General features: G+C 42.9%; 1 protein-coding gene across 4 annotated transcripts in view; it reads left to right on the top strand.

The window, feature by feature from the left end:
* PCDH11X (protocadherin 11 X-linked) overlaps window positions 1-15,094 on the top strand; it is a 1,521,665-nt gene extending 1,506,571 nt beyond the window's left edge. For 3 of the 4 annotated variants that reach the window (XM_063938376.1, XM_063938377.1, XM_063938382.1), the window contains one exon: window positions 14,549-15,094. In XM_063938376.1, the coding sequence (XP_063794446.1) occupies window positions 14,549-14,937 (389 nt within the window). In that variant the 3' untranslated portion in view covers window positions 14,938-15,094. The remainder of the gene's footprint in view (window positions 1-14,548) is intronic. The other variant, XR_010183186.1, reaches the window with a different exon arrangement.
* Window positions 15,095-20,658: the final 5,564 nt, after the last annotated feature.

Below are 20,658 nucleotides of genomic sequence, written 5' to 3'. Positions count from 1 at the left end.
AGTATGTGCATTTCCTACCCATTTACACTCAAGATGGCATATGGTACAGTACAGTGGAACTATTTTACAGTTATGTGTACATTGCGGGCTGATAGTGCCCCCAGGCACGTGCTGCCCCTAGGCACGTGCCTCATGTGCCTAATGCAAAATATGCCACTGGTAGTTGTGTAGCATAACAATTCCGTCAGTCATCAATATTGTGCTAACGTGGGTTTAAAGGTTTAAAATACTCGCATAAATGTCTGTCACAGGCATGGGGTGGTATTCATGTGACCGACGGTCACATGACCTCCACCAACATCCCGCCCCCTCACTATCCCGACCATCGGCATGCCGACCAACAGGAACGCTTTCCACTCGTGGGAGTCCACGCCACCCACAGAGCAGGCATAGAACCCATGGCAACCGCAGGTCGCCACCGAGCCCGCAAAGGGCTTGCTGCTCTCGCCCCTCCTTGCCGGGATCCTAGCGTCGGTATGCTGCCGGGATCCCGGCGTCGGTATGTTGATAGGCGGTCTCCTGACCGGCGGTCAGCCATACCACACCCCGGGCATGACATCCCCCCATCCTTACAGTGAGTAGCAGTGCCTCTCACAGTGATAACAGAAGGTGGGCAGGGACCATATCTGTGTCTGACTTTCTACTTGAGAACTTTTACAAAACTTTGAGAATTCCTTTTTTTTTTTTTCTAATTAAAACATTTTGAAACACAGGATCTATCATTTCTTACCCGTCGGTGATGAAGCACAAGTAAGGGAAACACATATAAGGCGAAGATCCTTTGGGGCAGATCTAGGCTGCACCCTGCAAACAAGTGAAGGGGCTGGAGACTGCACCAGGCCCCCCTGGAAGTTATGTCTACTTATAGCCATGCAGTTTTACTGTACCGCCTCCAGGCATCACCGACTCCACCCACCTGTGCTGGCGGCCTATCAGCCGGTGCATTTTATTAATTACGGTGTCTTGAAAAGTAAATTATATGCGATCTGTACTCCGGGTCGGACTGGACCACAGGGGAACAGGGGAAACCACCGGAGGGCCCCACTGCCTGCTGACGCACAGTGTTCTATGCGACTTCTGACATAAGTCTTAACGTCTGTAGATGATGTAGTTTCCAGACTATGGAGAAAGAGTCGACACATTGGCACAGATCATGCTGTACTGTATGTCTGTTTAATGTTCGAATACATAAACGAGGCACTGTAGCATGTTTATGATCATCAGATAAATAATTCAATGGCTGAAGAACTAACGATTTGTTTTTATTCTCCCCCCCAATCCTACGGTGTAAAAGCCTAGGAATACATAATAACACCTTTTGCTGTCAAAACAGAGCTTTCAGCATTGAAATGAAAGACGTGTAAGTGATAACTCGCATCTGAGGATGGCGTGAACCTCATGCGCATCTCTTGGAAGAATTTGAGTGACAGCATTTGTTGCAATTATGTGGCGGACGTTAGGTTAGAATGCGGCAGATAGGCTACATGAGACGAAAGAGGGAATAAGCTGTAATCAAAGTGCGGAATCAAAACTATGTTCCCATTGTGAGGCCCATAAGTGGCAGGTTAAATAAATAGGGGACTGCGGGTGGGTTATACGTGAAGGATCCTAATTGTTTAAAATGTTGTCATAAATATTGGTGAATGGAAGTTTCTACTAGAATGCTGCTGTATATCAGGCTACGATGACCTGTAGAACTGCTCTGCAGTACCAGTACGCTGCAGTACTATTCAGCAAGCATTGCATTAACCATGCAATCCGCATTGGGACAATTTTCAGTCATGTGCACACGCGCAGGGTCTGTTCTGTGCGTGCGCTCGGCAGCCAATACAACCGCATTGCATTGATGCACACGCCTCTGCTTGATTGATAGTCTGTCGATCCGCTGCTAACAATAAAAATGGGGGTGGCCCAACTGCCTTCGTAGTCAGGCTGCGGAGGCAGGGGGGGCTTCCCTTATTCAGCAATGTGATTGGAATTGAATTGCGATTGCATCACTGGCCACCATTAGCATGCGAGTGGTAGCAGCTGCAGTTTTGCTTTTTTTAGCAAAACTGCAATGGAAATTGAATAGGGGCCCATGACTGATCTTGTTTCTGGTCTCTGTGGGTCTACGGGTGCCGAATTACACATCATATTCCTTATTCATATTGCTGCATATAATGGTATACAGAGCTCTGTAGATCGATAAGTTCGTAATTGTGAAAATCCAATATTTCGTCTCTTTTTGTGAGGAAACCAGCAGTAGAATACCAAGAGTGTAACTGCAGTGATGTTTGCCACAAACAGAGTTTTCCATCGGAACAGGGCATTTTGCAGAGATGCAACATCCTCTGCTTTCGCGTTCCTCACTGTGGGGTTTCCTCTGGTTGGATCACTCCTGCGATACCCTGTGCAGTTCAGCTATAATCTGAAAACTGTGCATTCAAAGGACCCATTCTGTCCATGTGCAGGGATGGGTCCTGCGATCGCATTGTAGTAATGCAAATGCCTCTGTCTGATTGACAGGCGGAGGCATTCGGGGGGAGGGACGGGGGCATTTTCCGGGAGCGGCGAGTCCAAGGACTGCATTGCGTATGCAGTTTCCTTGGCCTCGCAAGCCGCCCTGCAACAGGTTGTCTGAATAAGCTTAGGCTTACTCAGCCTGCCGTCGCAGATAAACATGGTCACCCTGTTCATCCCGGACTGCAATGCGATTGTAGCATTGCCTTTGCAATCCTCCTGCATTTGCATTGCTATGGATTGCATTTGCAAAGTTGCTGCGACCAACTTTGCAATTACGATTCATGCTGAATGAGGGCCACTGTTTGTGAATTCACTTATCACAGATTGTGTAGAAAATAGAAATTCATCTGCCACGATGATGGGCAAATTGTTCTGCTCAGTAAAGTGAGGGGAGATGGGGTCAGGGAGATTTGAAGATCCTAATATGATTGTAGGGTTTCACGAGCATCAAAAGTCATCAATAACTACTATATGTCTAGGAAGCATTATAGGTATGGTGGCCAATCCTGGGATCAAGATCAGTGGGATCCCAGGATTTGGGCCAAAAATAGGCCGGGATTCAATCCCGGGATTGGAGGCTCCAATCGCGGGATTGCGGGATCAGGCGACCCTTTAATGCCGGGCTGCGTTGAGCTTCCTCAGGACGCTCAACGCTGCCCGACTTCCTCCTCCCGGCTCCCCCTGCGCAGCGTGACCCCCCAACTCTGAGGTCACGCTACAGAGTCACCAGCACATCACCCGCCGTCGAGCCCGATGGAAAGCCAGCAGTCACCCGCCGCTGAGTCTGAATGAAGATTCCCACCCTCCCACCCCTGTAGTTTGGTGAGATAATACAACCAAACAAATATAATAAAGCGCTATCCAGATCAGTTATAATTAAAGACCTAAAACATTTAATCAATCACACAATACATAACCACACGGCCGGTGTATTAATAAATATGACAATTATAGTTTAAAACCACATAATTAACTTTATCTCTCAGTTAAACACTATAAGATCCCAATCACTTGAGCTTAGAAAGGCTTAGAATAATCAATATAATTTTTAATAGCCAAGCAGAAATGGTTAGTAACTGTAGTTTGCGCCTAGTTCCAATTGAAATCAGACGGCCAGATGAAATCGTTAATGGCGTGTTTAGCGTCTGATTCCAGTTATGACCATGAACTACAAGCAAGAACTGGTTAGTAAAGCATTGATAACTGTTCCGTTAGCAAGTTTGGTGAGATATATGTATGGGGCGGAGCAGGGTGGATGGGGAGAGGAGAGGCAAGGTGGGGCATGGGGGATCGGCGGACACAGTAAAAAAGCCAATCCAGGGTATCTCAGGAATCCCGAGATTGACCATTTTTCAATTCAATTGGCCACCCTAATTACAGGCTGTTGAATGGGCATTACTTACATCCTGGGCAACAACAGTCCATAGGAGACTGGAGATGTACTAAGCCTTGGAGAGAGATAAAATGGAAAGAGATAAAGTACCAACCATTCAGCTCCTGTCATGTTACAGGCTGTGTTTGAAATATGACAGTTAGGAGCCGATTGGCTGGTGTTTTATCACTCTCCACTGTATCTCTCTCCAAGGTTAGTACATCTGTCCCTTATTTCTGTGGCTGGTGCTCTTCAACTCCCAAATGGGTTTAGTTTGTGAGCATATGCATGAGAAACAGACGGTACAAACTGGTAGCACTGTATCCCCATCAATCTCTCCTTTCATAGTGGCTGTACAAGTAATGCAATAAGAGAGTTTACTAATAAATTCCGGAGTATAAGAATTACTCAGACACTGTGACATTAAATAAGACACTGAGCAGTATTTGGTGTAAAAAAAATGTTTGTTTGTTTTTTTATTCTAGCATTTTGCACTTAAATCCATAACATACTGTATAAAACATTGTATTTATTTTAAAACAGTAAGAAGTTCACAGAATTGTATGATTAATTCTGTATTTATGGATTCTAATGCACAAGGTAAATGTAACTAGAGTTTAGTCAAAGGCTGAACTTTCTGTGCGTCACAGTAATGTAGGCAGCCATCGTCTGATCTGGGGCTCATTGACACACAGTAAGCATAAAAAACATCCACAGATTTACCTAGTACAAAGCTATACAGTACGCCCAACTCTCAATCCAAGTGCTCATACTTTACCAAGTCATGCCCTATAAAAACCTGTGTGTTCCATTACATTGCAGTAATAGTTATACATAATTTGTGAAAAAAAAAACCTTCCCCTCCATAACTAATAAGCACGGTTTGCAATGAGCATTTTACAAAATATAAATGTTTATGCCTGTGTGAAAGGGTTTATAGAGCTGTACAACTGGGCTGAGACCTACAGGTTGCCTAAACCGTCTGTACGTTGCGCCAGGGCATTGCGCAGCTTGAGATAAATGTATCTACTGTGATGGAATGTATCTCAGAATGTGACATATTGTATTGCTTTCTACAACAACCACTATTCATGCTAACAAACCATTTTCCATTGCTATTTTCATTTTTCCTATCCAAATGGTTTCTTGCAGAGTTGCACCTACTAAATTATATCACCCAAGCGGCTAAATTTGGTCACCCGGGTAAGTTACTCCAATAATTTCCCCCCTGTTATGGCTCAACCCTTTGCTTGGACTGAGTTTGATCCCCAGCAATCCTATGACTTCCTATTTTCTGGCTGACATAAGCTCTTTTCCTCGTCATCAACATAATTCCCTGCTGGCTGTTAGAACTAGTTGTGCAGTTAATAGGAGACAAATCCACATCTGGCTGCAGATAGAACTGTTCTGGCCCCAGCCGACAATGCATTCATGTATGGGCTGTGTTGTGGAATTATAAAATCTAGCTCAGTCATGATACAATTAGAGGTAATTTGCTTAATTGCCTGCTAATTGTTGCTTGTTCTCTAATGATAAAAAAAAAAACTGCACTGAATTGTAAGTGTGGTTGGTTAACATCCTGAAACTGTCACATTTAATTATTTTAGCGGTTTTAATTTATTCGATTTGATCTAAAACAATATACACTCTGTGCGTAAAACGATTAAAAGAAAATAACAAAACAGCATAATTCTTTTGAAGTTCTTTGACCTGAGGCAGTTTTCTGCATATTAGGACAGTTTAGTTATTACTTACAGTATGCTGTGTTTGCATGATAATGGTGTTTTGAGTTTTCTTTGCTTATTCCGCACTCTATAAAATCTATCTTTAAAGCTTTGATTTTTGAACTGTGTTTTTCGGAGTCATCTAGTGTAAATGTTTCACAATATATGTATATCTGGTTTCTGGTGTATATGTGAGCTTGAGTATATTATTTATATTATGAAATGACAAAACTAAGCAGGGATAGGAGAGGGGGTAAAATCACTTAAGGATAGAGGTAATTAACTGCCATCAAGAGCTTAGAATCTACTACTGTGTTGCATGCAGGCCTGAAAGTGGATGGGTTCTGAATGTAAATGGATTGCAGACCGAATACTGGGGGTCATTCTGAGTTGATCGTAGCTGTGCTAAATTTAGCACAGCTATGATCAATCACACGGGCATGCGGGGGGACGCTCAGCTCAGGGCTAGTCCGCCCTGCATGTCAGTGCCGACCCCCGCAGAAGTGCAAAAGCATCGCACAGCGGCGATGCCTTTGCACTTCAAGAGTAGCTTTAGCGTGCTGGCCGGGAGCTACTCATCGCTCTCCGGCCCGCATCGGCTGCGTATGATGTCACGCAGCCGCTGCGGGCCGCCCCCCGTTCGGTCCGGCCACGCCTACATAACAGCGGCCAAACATCGCCGTTCCGCCCCCTCCCGCCCAGCGACCGCCTCTGCCTGTCAATCAGGCAGAGGCGATCGTATCCCTGCTACGGCCTTCGCCCGTCTGGCATGCGCCGGCGCACTACGGCGCATGCGCAGTAGGGACCAGTTCGCTCGGCTGCGACAAAAAGCAGCGAGCAAATGGGTCAGAATGACCCCCACTGTACGCAGGTCCTCATGCGCACACATCACCCCACCTGTTACATGCACAAGAAAATCACTAGTTGGTTACACCCAACGCTACTGTAGGTGCAAGACATACAACTAAATTAGGCATCCCCTTAGGCTTAGTCATGCCGATTTCACAGCAAGAGAGAAATTACCAATTTAGAGTTACCCCGAGATTCGCAAATATGCTTATGTTCACTGCGGTACAGTCGCAGTTTGCCAAGACTCACTAGATGCGTCCACAGTGGAATTTAGGTGCAACTCAGAATCATGGCTGTAAATATTTAATAGTTGGCAAAAGCAAAGTGCTGAAGTTCAATGTTTGGAAGTATAATGATGTAAATTCTGGACATGCAGTGAGTGACACAGGCACAGACTAAGATGATGATAATGTCATTATGCATTTGAAGTTAGAAATGTGATTACAGGGACAGAGTTTCTGGGGTAAGGACCAGCTAAGAAGAAAGCTTTATGGGGTGGCAGTAGAGGGGGCAGGTTTGAGGGAACTGGATTTGTCCAGGGACATACCGTACAGTATGGAGACATAAGGGATGAAGAATGAGAAGGGATACACAGTGCTTTAGAGGTGAGAGCTCTTTACGAGTGATTCAATGGATAGCAGGCTGCTACAAAGGACAACGTGGTAAAGAGTAAGTAAGCCAAGTCCTTGGGTCAGAGAATCCACACTAACTGATGACCTGAGACTAGACCAAAGAGGGGGAAGGGGAGCAGTATTTAGGCCACATGGTAGATCACAGAAGCCAAACTACTTAACAAACTCATTATCTTAAGAAACATACAGTAATGGCAATTATACACTTCATAGGAGACCTGTGTAATCCAAATTTTCAACACAACAGGGGCATTATTTGGAAGGTGACATTAGTGTAATTGCAAAATGAGAAAAAAAGTAAAAGACAAATAGGGCCTAATTGAGCTACAGCCGCCAATGTGCAAAATTCACTCAGAAGTGAGTTCTGCACATCAGCGCATACGCGCAGGCATGTACGCGCATGCGCAAAGACTTAATCTGCGTTCTGTCTTGGAGGGGGCAGGAATGGGACATCAACGCCACATTTTGTGGGCGTTGGCGCTCTGATTTAGGGGTGCGGCCTGCACAACCGAGGCTTGTCTGGAACAATGGAGGGGAGGGGCGCGGCAGCTGTGTGAAAAGATGGCAGCCCTCCGACTTAACAGCGTAGGCAGGGGGCTACCTTAATCCATGTTAGAAGGTGGCAGGCCCTGGCATGCGGGTGGCCTGGCCCTGTGCTGGGTGGCCCCCTGCATGTTGAAGAAAAGAGTTGTAGTTTTGCGATTTTTAGCAGAATTAGGACCATAGTATTTTGTCATATACAGTAGACTCCAGGAAACTCTCTCCAGCCATGTCCCCTCTCATCCATACGGAGAGTCATATTACTTCACAGCATACTTGCCTACACTGAACTTCTCCTCTCCAAGAGAAGCCCGGAAAGGAGACGCTGCAGGAGACTTCAGGGGGCGGAGACGGGCTGTGACATCAGCAAGCCCCTCCCCCGTATTCAGAAAACACAGCGATTTGCGGGTCAGTGGGAAGGGGCAGGGCTAAAATGATGCAATTTGTATCATTTTAACCCCTTCCCCGCTCCACGGACCCGCGAACACGGGAGAGTATCTCTCCATCCTGCCCGCATCACTAGGATGCGCGCAGGATGCGGGAGACCTGCCTACTCTTCCGGGGGTGCGGGGGGCTACCCCAAAAAACGTGAGCCTCCCGCAGCTTCCGGGAGAGTAGGCAAGTATGCTTCACAGAAAGGATAGTGGATAAGTGACATAGCCTCCCAGCAGAGGTGGTAGAGGACAATATGGTTAAAAAAGGGGCAGATTAGATGGGCCAAGTGGTTCTTATCTTCCGTCTATAAGATCAGGAATTTGCTAGCCATGACAATGCAAGCCGATGCGTCCGCAATTAGATTGCGGATACATCAGATCTATGGTTGATCCCTGGCAGTGCAGCTGTCAGCCGGTCAGAGCCCCCCTTTTTTTTCAGAGCGGCTGTGTGTGATGGCACGCAGCCGCCCCGAAAACAGTCCCAGCCTGCCCCCGTTTTTCTGGTGCCGTCCTCGCAATACCATAACCCCACTTCCACAACATGTCAATGACATTGTGTTCGCATCCATCGGCGATGCGCCTGCAATGTGTATGGCCGTGCAGCTGCTGTGCATGCACGGCGGGACCCTATTGCGGCGGGGTCTTCTAAACGCACTTTCCTGAACTTCCTGCTAGTCTACCTGTACTTTTAAAGCATAAATTTAAAAGGCAAAACCAGGTTTGTTTGTTTTTTGGAGGGGGGGGGGGGGTGTTGGGGGTTCCGTAGAGACTTTGCAAGGTTTGTTATTAACAAAAGTCACAATTCCTCTTTAAAATTCTGTAATGTCGTTTCGAAAAGTGTTCAGCGACACATGTTCCTTGGTTCTCCGTATAATTTATGGCACATAAACTCTAACGCTGCCAGCCTCCAACTTACACCATTTGCTGGGCACTTTCTATTCCAACTTCTGAGCCAAGAAAAAGCAGCACAAATTCTCCGTCTCCCCTCTGAGCGCCAATAATAACAGTATCTTGAGATATGAAATCTACATCAAACACTAAATCACTGTGAATAAACACGTCTCGCATGTTTGATATGTACTCCAAAGTCTGGCAGAGATTTCCTATTGATGGGCCGCGGTTTTCTCAATGTCAGACGCTTTGGTGGAGGAATCGGTTTTCTATATTCTCCGATTTTCACCCAATATTTAAGATTATACATGTGAATCCTGGAATTGATCACAGTTTAAAATTAGATAATTTCCCCGGGAAATTCAGAGCATTCATTTCCATTTCCACCTGATCCATGCAGCACGTTCTGCTAATTTGCATCTGTGTTTTCTTATCATTCATGTGGGAATGATTCATGCAAGCAAATTCTCTGTTAATATATGCAAATATGATGCATAGCCATATATTACACCCCCTTATGCCATTAACATATCTACGGCACATGTAACACAAAAAAATCTCATAGAAAACAAATCGCTTTCAGGGAACAATTTGTTAGGTTTATTTTCATTTTGCTTTTAGAAAGCGGTCGTTTTCTCCCTTAAATGAGGTAAAAGTATTTAATAATTGACTGCGTAGATAATTATAAAGTTGCCTGAAATCTATTAAGTAGTCCTAACTATACATAAAATAACATATTCGAGCATAAATTAATTCTCTATTAATGCATGAATACCATACATACATGGGTACTGTAGAACATACAAAGCTCAAGCAAATGGCACTTTAGTTTGTAAATGAACCAAGTTGCTGTTGGGAGAAAAAGCCAGCTAGTGTGTACAGTGCCAATGGGGTCATTTGTGCATCAGTAAACAAAAGGATGTATCTGAAAAAGGTTTGTAAGTATAGTCTATAAAGGAACTTCTACAAAAACACTCACTTGACTCGGGGGGGTTTATTCAGTATTGTTAGCAAACCAAAAAAGTTAGCAATTGGGCAAAACCATGCTGCACTGCAGGGGGGGGGGGGGGGCAGATGTAACATGTGCAGAGAGAGTTAGATTTGGGTGGGTTATATTGATTCTGTGCAGGGTATACTGGCTGCTTTATTTTTTACTGCAATTGAAACTTCAGTTTGAACACACCCCACCCAAATCGAACTCTCTGCACATGTTACCTCTGCCCCACCTGCAGTGCAGCATGGCTTTGCCCAATTGCTAACTTTTTTGGTTTGATAACAACTCTGAATAACCCCCCAAGTCAGATGAGTGTTGTTTGTAGAGTGCTTATGGTGTAAATGTCCGCGAGCTGCATTAAATGCTTGTTACAAGTAACTGGATTGCGTCTACCAAGTGTCCAATCAGCGAGCCCCATATAGCCGATGCACGTTCATCTTGTCCCGGTCTAAGATGTTGCCATGGTAAGCACAGATGGGTTGTAAATTAAATGCAGGAGTCACTCAAGTAGCACCAGTTGTACGGTAGATGAGTCCTTAATTTGCAAGCTGCCTGCTCATTAGATACATACATCATGTTAAACATAGCATAGTATGAATCTTGCTGCATGAGTTTTGATGCGCTCTATTTGAAAATACTAATGCATGTTGCACTGACATGGTTATTTTTTATCCATTTATTTATTTGTCCAAATAATGTGCAGTTTTTATACTTTGCAATATCATGATAAGATACAGAATATCTATGTCATCACTCTTGGGGTCTCATATTAATGGGGCTCTGGCACTTTGGAAGTACAGCTGAAAAGAGTTGATTGACATTTGATAAAGAAAGGGACTTGATTGTATCTCCCCCTTCTATTTACTTCCTTAATTACTTAATTAGTACAGTAGATGCTATTGATATAGTTTATTATAATCTATCATCACTGGTTCCATTTTTATTCTTATTTGTATTGTTTTTCTGGTACATAACAATAGATAATAAGTACAGACGGAAATTTCAGTAGGTATATGCACAATCACTGAAATCACTAAGATACTCATTTTTCTCTCGTAAACACAAAAAGTGTGGTAAAGGGTGTGACACCTTTTACCGGTGTTCGGGATGCCGGCAGTTATATGACCGACAATGGCATCCCAAAGGAGAAGATCCCAACAGGGGTTAGGTAAGTATACTTCTCTTCCCCACCATCTCCTCCTAACCCTGACCCTCCCTCCCTGCAGCCTAATCCTTACCCTCCCCAATGGTGCCTAAACCTAACTCCCCATTACCGCAGCCTAACCCTAACCCATCCTTCCCCGCAGCCTAGCCCTAACATTCACCGGTGGCACATAAGCCTAACCTCCTCCCCTGCAGTTTAAACCTAGGAATTAGGGTGGCCAATCCCAGGATCGGCGGTATCCCAGGATTTAGGCCACAATCGTCCAGTATTCAATCCCGGGATTGGAGGCTTTAATCCCGGGGATTGCGGGATCAGGCGGCCCTATGTATTTTTACTACCTGGCTCCCCCCTCCCGGCAGCCCCCTGACGTAAAGTCAGAGGTCACACTGTGCAGTCAACCATTTGTTATCCACCGCCGAACCCAAAGGAGAGTCACCCTTTACCCACCACCGAGCCCAAAGGAAGTTTCCCACCCACCGGGGGTGGGGGGGGGGGTGCAGAGGGGACGCCAGACACACAGCAAAAAAGCCAATCCCAGGTATGCCAGGAATCCTGGTATTGACCATTTTTCAATCCCAATACCCAGGATTGAAAAAATGGCCACCCTACTAGGAATCCCTGGCGGTCCAGATTCCAGTGTAGGCATTGTCACTCATGTCGGAGTTCTGGTGCTGGTATTCTGGCTGCATGTCGAAATTCTGGCATCAGGACTTCAACTGTCAGCATGCTGAATATATCCGATGATAGCTACAGTACTTGGATAGTGGTGGGTGTATACGGTATGTACAGCACCGTATATTGATATTTTATATGACTGTCATGCGGATGCAAGGTTCAGACTGGCCTTACAGGTGTACAGGGAAAATTTCCAGTGGGCCCCATGCCCAGAGGGTTCCATTCCCTCCTCTATGGATCAGTAACTTGGTGGAGCAGGATCATGGATGAACTTGAGTTTCTATAGAAATTACACCAACAATAGCCCTCCTGTCAATCAAAATCGGTGGTCCTTACACACCCCTATCCTCTCCATTATAAAGAGGTCCTGTTGTCCTCTCTAATGGTTGGCAAAGCCAATTTTACTGCAAGCCACTACGTCAAACAGACCATAACAGAAAATACACATGATCATCACCCTACAATTACTTCTGAGGGGTATCTTCATTTTCATGAAAGGACCACCAGCTTTGAAAACAGGGTTTTCTTTGAGTTTCTAAGTGACAGGAAGGGGAAAATCAGGCACTTTTGGTACACAATGCCCTTGCTCTCCCAGCATTTCTCTAGTGTTCGGCAGAGATCGATGCTCTGTGAGGCAATCAAAGACTGGCAGATGACATCATTATGCACTGCCTCTGTACCCAGAGCCAACAGTAACACACACACTCACTGTTCTGTAGTATGGGGAAGAGTTATTTTTATAGCTCTGTATTCCATGAATAATAAAGGACTCAAACAATAGCACTTCAGGGGTATATGTATAGGACAAGTCCACCTCATCCTTAGCGTTAAAGGGGTTAAAGTATATTTAATCTTACAAACATAATAAAGTATTGATAATGATTCCCCTTTAATCTTCCTAGTGCAAAAAGTTTACTTACAGTTGAAATGCTGATTGCAAGCTTCCATCAAAGGCCAAGAGAGCGGTGAAACTGCTGTACTTCCTGAGTCCTAGAGGATTCAGGCTCCTGACTTAATTAGAGCATTCTAAATCCTTTACTATGAATTATTTATATTACTGCTCAAAAATAATCAATATTTTTAGTGTATACCACAAGGAGTAAAAAATTTAAAATTGAAATTTTATTTCAGTAAAGTATTCAGCTTTTCACATCGAGATGACTCAAGCTGCAAAATTCATTCACAAAAAAGATAAAAATATATTTTTTTCAATTCCTTTGTGAAAAGATTGCAAATTTGAGTTTTTTACAGGCTAATTTGTAAAAAATTATAAATTATTTACAGTGACTATATTTATCAATATTTCTAAAAACCTTTAAGTGAAAATAATCATAATTACAGAGGTCTTATTAAATTACTATGTACTGTATAAGCACATCTGCCTTGCTGAAATGCTCAGTTTAGAATTGTATCACTGGATAAAAAAACTCCTCAGGTGGAGAAAACACTGTGTAGTTAGATGGGTTGCACTCCCTGATGTAGTCACTGCTAACGCGTTTCATGTGTATTCAGATTTCATCAGGGCATATGACCACTATGCGAACATCCCATATTAAGTATAATGACTTTTCTAGCCACATAGGAAGTTTAAAGTATAATAATTAAGCCACACATATCACAGAAAACGTATTTAATTGTTAAATAATTTTTTTCAGTTATAACATATGCTGACTTGTACAGGATTCAAAATGAAAACCAAAATGACCAATAGGATGTATTTAATTTTAACTAATTTAACATATATATCTTGTTTTTTTGATTTTGCAATGCTATTGTATCTGCTGTTTAAATATAGGTTGTAAGTACCATTAAATAATTGATTCAAGGGGCGTAATATTTCTGTGTAATACCCTACAATTGCTTTGCTGTTGCTAGGGAAACTTTCCGTATGGTTATTTCCCCTTAACAAAATGTTACCTTAAACTAGATGAAAGTTTGGCACATTTGTTGGATGGATCCATAAAAAAATATTAATTAAAAGTCACTTTGAATGCTTTTACAGTTGTATCCCTTTTGTTTAAATCTAATTAGTAATTGGGTAAAGAGCTTCCCTTAGCCATCATTATCGGATTAATTACATGTTTAATTCGGGGGGAAACGGATTCAGTCATTGACTTTAAAAAACAATATTGTCTCTTGCCTTATCCAATGTATATGTGTATATATTAAATCAAACAAACAAACTGTATACAGTATACTGGATAGAAATGAGTATGCATAAGTGCTGATTAAAACAATTCATTTTGTATTATGTGGTCTACTAACATTTCACTCTAGTTTCCCCACTTGCAATAATTGTCACTAGTAATTCTCAGTGGCAGTTTTGCCTTTTATCACAGTCGGATATATATATATATACACCTTATAATAACAAAAGCCCATTCTCATAATCTAGACAGTCTAAAAACAAACGCAAAACAAAATATGAACAATAGCTTCTAAAAATACATACCAATGTTATTCTATCAAAACTATTTTAAAAAAAGTGTGGGTCCACATTCTCACTGTCCGTATATTGAAATATAATTGAAAATGTCTAGAAAAATAAATAAATTGCATTGTATGTTTTTATACCGTTTAAACCTTTTCAAAAAGTTGCTAGTTCCTGGTCTGAAAACCACAACGTTCCAAAAATTTAATGCAACGCTGGCTTACAGGCAAATTACATTTAAAATGTCAACGTTTTATTAAATTGATTGTAAAGACAATAACTGAATACAGTTGTATGGAACGAACATAACCGAGAAACTGTTTTTGTTTGTTTCAGCGATTGAAGTCAATCTTCAGAAAGCACTAGCAGAAGCCTCGGAGACCTGCACACAAGAATGCCTGATTTTAGGTCACTCCGACAACTGTTGGATGCCACCAATACTGACCCAATACGAACAGTCGAACCCACCTCTGCCGTCGTTTGGTGGCTTCCAGCAAGGGTGGGGGAGAGAGAGTAGACCAGACGGAGTCCACACCCTTGGAAGACCTCTACCCAAGGAAGACATCGACAAAGGGGCATCTCGACCCCAGTTTTACAACACATGCGAGAGACACTGTACCATTGAAGATCCCGTCAAAGTTATCCCTTTGGCGAATTTCACCCCATGTCCGCAAACACCTGGTTCAGGGAGCAAATCCATCTTTGTACACGAGCACCAGCTCTAAATCTGTAACTAGCAGTTAATTTTGTGAATACTTGTGTGTCAGATGTACATAGTCATAGCTTTAATCATTCATAAAAGCAAATGTAATATACATACTGTAGAAGTGTGAAATTAAATGGCATATGTGTAGGAGCCTACATGTCATGGCTGAAATCAGACTAATGTCAATATTTCATTCTCTCGTGGCAGAGATTACACCACAGAGGAGGCTCATAAATGGTACTTAACCATCTCCGGTTCAATCATTTGGCTGTTGCTCACTGCACCCTGCCTTATTTCTGTGAAAACTCTCCAAAGGTCATTCACAAAAGTGCAAAAAACTTTCTTGTGCATTTCAACTTTTCTCCTAAAACACTGCTCAGCTTAGCCTCCTATGTATCCTCATTATGAAAATGAAGGGACATCAGGATGTCTTTATTACGTATCACTGTTGTGTTTTATTACATTTGGTACATACTGTACACATCAATTTTCCATGAAACTGCAAAATACCAAAATAATACAATATACTATTTACCATAGCAGTAAATTTAAATTCTTTTACGATGTTTCTTCACAAAAATCTTGTTAGACAATTTGATATATTGTTTTTGCGTATTGGTGAATTACTAGGCACATTCATGCAAGTAATGCCACCCATCCATCCATCCATATTACCTCCTACAGAAAATGGCCACTTACATACGCCTACACAAGTTGCCATCTTGATCTGTAAACATCACCCAGGTACCTAAAAAGAAGACAAAACTGTATCTGTGCTGCTCTCTCCTAAATGGTCTTTACAAACTATTCTACAGCAATTGTAACTTGTATACAGTAAGTCACAGTTGCCGACTTTCGGGCTGCCAGGTCGGCGCAGTGTGGGGCGGGTGAGTGTGACGTGACATAGGGGGTGAGGTGAGGGTGTGAAACGTCATAGGTGGCAGTACAGGGGGTGTGGTGAATGCATCATCATGACCACGCCCCCACTATACAATGGCAATGTTACAGGCAATAAACAGTGGGGGGCGGGGTGTGTGGCTAAGATGACAAGATGGAGGCAAGTATAATATACAGAACATTCTTTTTTTTTTTATTTGACAATGGGGAGCAATCCCTTTTTATACTTCAGCATGAGTATGGAAAGGCCAAGATTTCATACAATGCCACAATCACTAAACGCTGAGACTTTAAATCTGACCTTCGCTAAAATTGCTGAATACATCCCTCTGACGGTGACTAATATACAGTAATTGCACCCAGTGTTGGACTGAGGAATGAAGGGCCCACCGGGGAATGCAGTGATAGGGGCCCATGTTTAGGGGTGTGGTCAGTCTCCAGAGGGGGTGTGGCCAGCCGCTACATTGGATTGCCTAGCCATTAGTGAGTGCATGGGCTGGGCCACTTAACAAATATATAAATACTGCTAGTGCGTGCATGATAATGTACCAGATAAATATTGGCAATGCACTGTAGAGAATACATCATAGTCCTGTGCAGTATAAGATAACATATGTATAACGTTTAATTCAAGAACACAGTCTGGAACCTGATCACTAGAGGAGGGCCTCCAGGCAGTGGGACCCACCGGTGGTTTCCCCTGTGGGCCAGTCCGACCCTGATTGCACCTAAAAATGTGAATTTGTGCCGCCACACCGAGAACAAAAGGGATAAGATAAAATAATTTAACTTTAAAATAAATAAATAAATATATATATATATATATATATATATATATATATATATCCGTGTGTTGCAGTAGGCACTCATGTAATATACGTATGGCCGGGGTGCCCTTCTTCCAAGTATACACTGTGTATGGTTTGCAACAGTGGGAGACGGTCCTCCGTTCCCAGGGAACAAACATAGGCGGCACTCCACGGACTTAAACAAATGGTGATGTTTCTAAACATCACCATTTGTTTAAGTCCGTGGAGTGCCGCCTGTGGCCCTCATTCCGAGTTGATCGGTCGCAAGGCGAATTTAGCAGAGTTACACACGCTTAGTCTACGCCTACTGGGAGTGTATCTTAGCATCTTAAAAGTGCGAACGAAGTTTACGCAATATTGCGATCAAAAAAAACTTAGCAGTTTTAGAGTAGCTCCAGACTTACTCTGCCTGTGCGATCAGTTCAGTGCTTGTCGTTCCTGGTTTGACGTCACAAACACTCCCAGCGTTCGCCCAGACACTCCCCCGTTTCTCCGGCCACTCCTGCGTTTTTTCCGGAAACGGTAGCGTTTTCAGCCACACGCCCATAAAACGCTGTGTTTCCGCCCAGTAACACCCATTTCCTGTCAATCACACTACGTTCGCCGGTGCGAACAAAAAGCCGTGAGTAAAAATACTTTTTTCATAGCAAAATTACTTAGCGCAGTCGCAGTGCGAACATTGCGCATACGCTCTAAGCTGATTTTCACTGCGATGCGAAAAAAAAGAACGAGCGAACGACTCGGAATGAGGGCCTGTGTTTGTTCCCTGGGAATGGAGGACCGTCTCCCACTGTTGCAAACCATACACAGTATATATATATATATATATATATATATATATATATTTATATTGACTTTCGTCAAATTTCACACATTCTTGTATATACATAGCTGTACATTTCACACATATCCGCTTGATAAACCCTGGATTTTTAGAATAAAATTGATTATAACTGTAATAGGATTGTTAATATATAATAGGAAATGGTCAATTTTTATGATTCAGATAGTTTTATGTTACACAACTACTACTAAGCACCCAAGAAATATGACAGCTTCTAGTATTGATTCCGGTACGGATGAGGTAGTAACACAGGGCAACGCCGTTTTCACAATTTAGTTTGTACTGTATATTGTATATAGACAATTTTTGTTTTCCTTTGTGCATACAAAAGTTGAGGATTAAACGGTAACTGCATTCTGTCAAAACTGTCTGTTGCTAACAAGCTTTTAGTTTTAGAAGTTAACACAAAAACACAAAAAATAGTCACATTTAATGGTTTTTATAAACAGGTATCACAATTGTTTCTGTGCTTAAACTAAAAATTCAAATTAATTGTACATTTTGTGGACACTGATGCGCAGAGGAATATTAAAGCTTTTGCAAATAAATTATTAAATTTTTAAGTCATCGATTTTATCATACACTCAACAGTCCACAGTTCTCACACCTACCCTGTTATTGCAGAGAATAAGGCGTCTATAGTGGGGGGCGTACAGTAGTAAGAGGGACATTTACTAAGCAGTGATAAGAGTGGAGAAGTGAGCCAGTGGAGAAGTTGCCCCGTCAACCAATCAGCAGCTCTGTATCATTTTATAGTATGCACATTATAGATGTTACTTCAGTGCTAATTGGTTGCCATGGGCAACTTCTCCGCTCTTATCACTGCTTAGTAAATGTCCCCCTAAGTCATGGAGAGAGATAAAGTACCAGCCAATTAGATCCTAGCTTCAATTTTACAGGCTGTGTTTTGTAAAATGACAGTTACAGTAGGAGCTGATTGGTTGGTACTTTATCTCTCTCCTCTGTATCACTATTCAAGTACATCTGCCCCTCAGTCTCTAGTCTAGTAGCACCTTCACTATGGGGCAGTTATTATCTCATTGCTAATCTGTGTGATGTCACTGCTCCTATGTCAGCTGGGAAACAAAACTTCTTCATACACTTTATGGCATATGTTACTCAGTGACTGTGTTTAACATAGAGTTATATTACAGATGGAGCCTTACTCATCTAGCCTTCTCTGCTGCACCTAGGTGCACCAAGGTTTATTAGCATAAGACGTTTATCTATTGTTCTCAGCTGCAATACAATACAGAGAGAACAATACAGCAGGGGATTAAGTCTGACAGCACTGGCTCAATTACTCCTATTTAAGAGATAGATGAGCAGGGCTCCATCTGTATATCTGCCAACAAAACAGAACACACCCCAATCCACCAAAGCCACTGACACAATTGTCTATTTTTGGAGGTTTCCAAAAATACACCTTATTCAGGTACAAAATAACTGTTACACCTACCCAGTGTCGGACTGGGGCATGAAGGGCCCACCAGGGGAATGCAGTGACAGCCGCCCATACTTAGGGGTGTGGCCAGCCTAAAAAGGGGGCGTGGCCAGCCTCCACAGAGACTTGAAATACACAATAGTTTAGTGCAGTGTAATGCAACATATCTACCATGTATAATACAAGAGCACAGTCTGGAACCCGATCCATAGAGGAAGGAGTGGGCCCTCAGGTAGTGCGACCTACTGGTGACTTCCCTGGTACCCCTGTGGGCCAGTCCGACCCTGCACCAACCCCCCCCCACCACACACACACACACACCTGAAAAAAAAAATCAGGACTGTAAGCAGGTATGGTAAATAAGAGACAGTGGGTGGGTTAGCTTAGAGAGAAACAATAGGGAGAAACTTATGTAAGCCTGTACAGAGATCTATAGGCAGCACTACTGCCGGTATTCCTTCCACCAGCAGAGCCAGATGAAGCTCGACTGGGCCCTAAATCTGGTAACAAAATTGAGCCTCCAGCATTTTTTTCAGCCTTAACCACAAACATAGGTCTCTCTTCGATAGAACTAGAGACGTGCGCTGACCCCACCGTGTTTTGGTTTGGTTTTGCAAAACCACCCTCAAGTGTTTTGGTTTGGAATTCGGATTTAATATCCGAGTCTTGGGTTTTGGATTTCTTGAAAATGGATAAAAACAACTAAAATCATGTCATTTTTTGCAATCCAGAATCCCCAAACTCGAACTTAAAATCTGAATTCCAAATCAAGGTAAGATCCGAACCGGGACTCTGTTCGGATCCATAAATTTCTGGTGGGGTCTGTTTGCGAAAGAACCGAAATGCACATCTCTACAAGTAACGTTTCTGGCCAGCATAGTGAAACATATTGGGCTGTGCAGAGAACAATTGCACCGTGACTGAGTAGAGAAGGAGAGAGCAGACGCAACACATCTGATTCTTCAACACACCCTTGCTTAGGTTGCCTTGTGGGTCATTTGTTGCCTGGTCCACAGTCAAACAATAACCAACTTACCATAATAGGTGTAATATCTAATTCAAAAACAAGATAGGAGAGTGTACCAAAGGGAGAGTAGAGGCCATGACAGAGGAGATGTATGATTGCCTTGCAGAGAGATAAAGTGGAGGAGTTGCCTAAAGCACCCAATCAGCTGCTAAATTTCATTTCAACTTCTCCACTTTCTTTGTCTCCAAGGCTTGATACATCCAGTTCCTAGTGTATAGAGCTTAAAGACCAACACCAGTGGAAATGCAGAGGGCTGCCTATCTTGTGGCAGACTAGATCCTTGTAGGTCTGACATTAAGAGCAGTAATCATGGAACCTCTTAAATAATATTTTTTCCTCAATGCATTCATAATTTGCACACACCTAAGAGAGGAGACCTCAAACTTCAAAACCGATCCAGGCAGAAATGGAACACTACATCATCAGGCCCCTTATACAAAAATTTGGAGGGTAAGAAGCCATGATGCAGTCCATCCTCCAACAAAGCCCTGTTTTGGATTGCTGCACTGGCACTGAGATTACAGAGAGCGGTGGCAGTGGGGGAAACTAGTGGCATTGCATGGCTTCCAGTGGGTGGCTACTGTAAGTGCACCCGCTCTTCCCCAGGGCCGTTGCCTTCTGCAATGATGGTACACCTTCCATTGGAGACACAGGATCTGTCTTTTTGACAAAGGAAATGAATCAGAACGTTCCTTTTCCATCTGTCATTCCAATATATT

Source organism: Pseudophryne corroboree, chromosome 8 (genome assembly GCF_028390025.1).
Source record: "Pseudophryne corroboree isolate aPseCor3 chromosome 8, aPseCor3.hap2, whole genome shotgun sequence".
NCBI classification, from domain to species: Eukaryota; Metazoa; Chordata; class Amphibia; order Anura; family Myobatrachidae; genus Pseudophryne; species Pseudophryne corroboree.
This window is presented reverse-complemented; position numbering and strand designations above follow the sequence as displayed.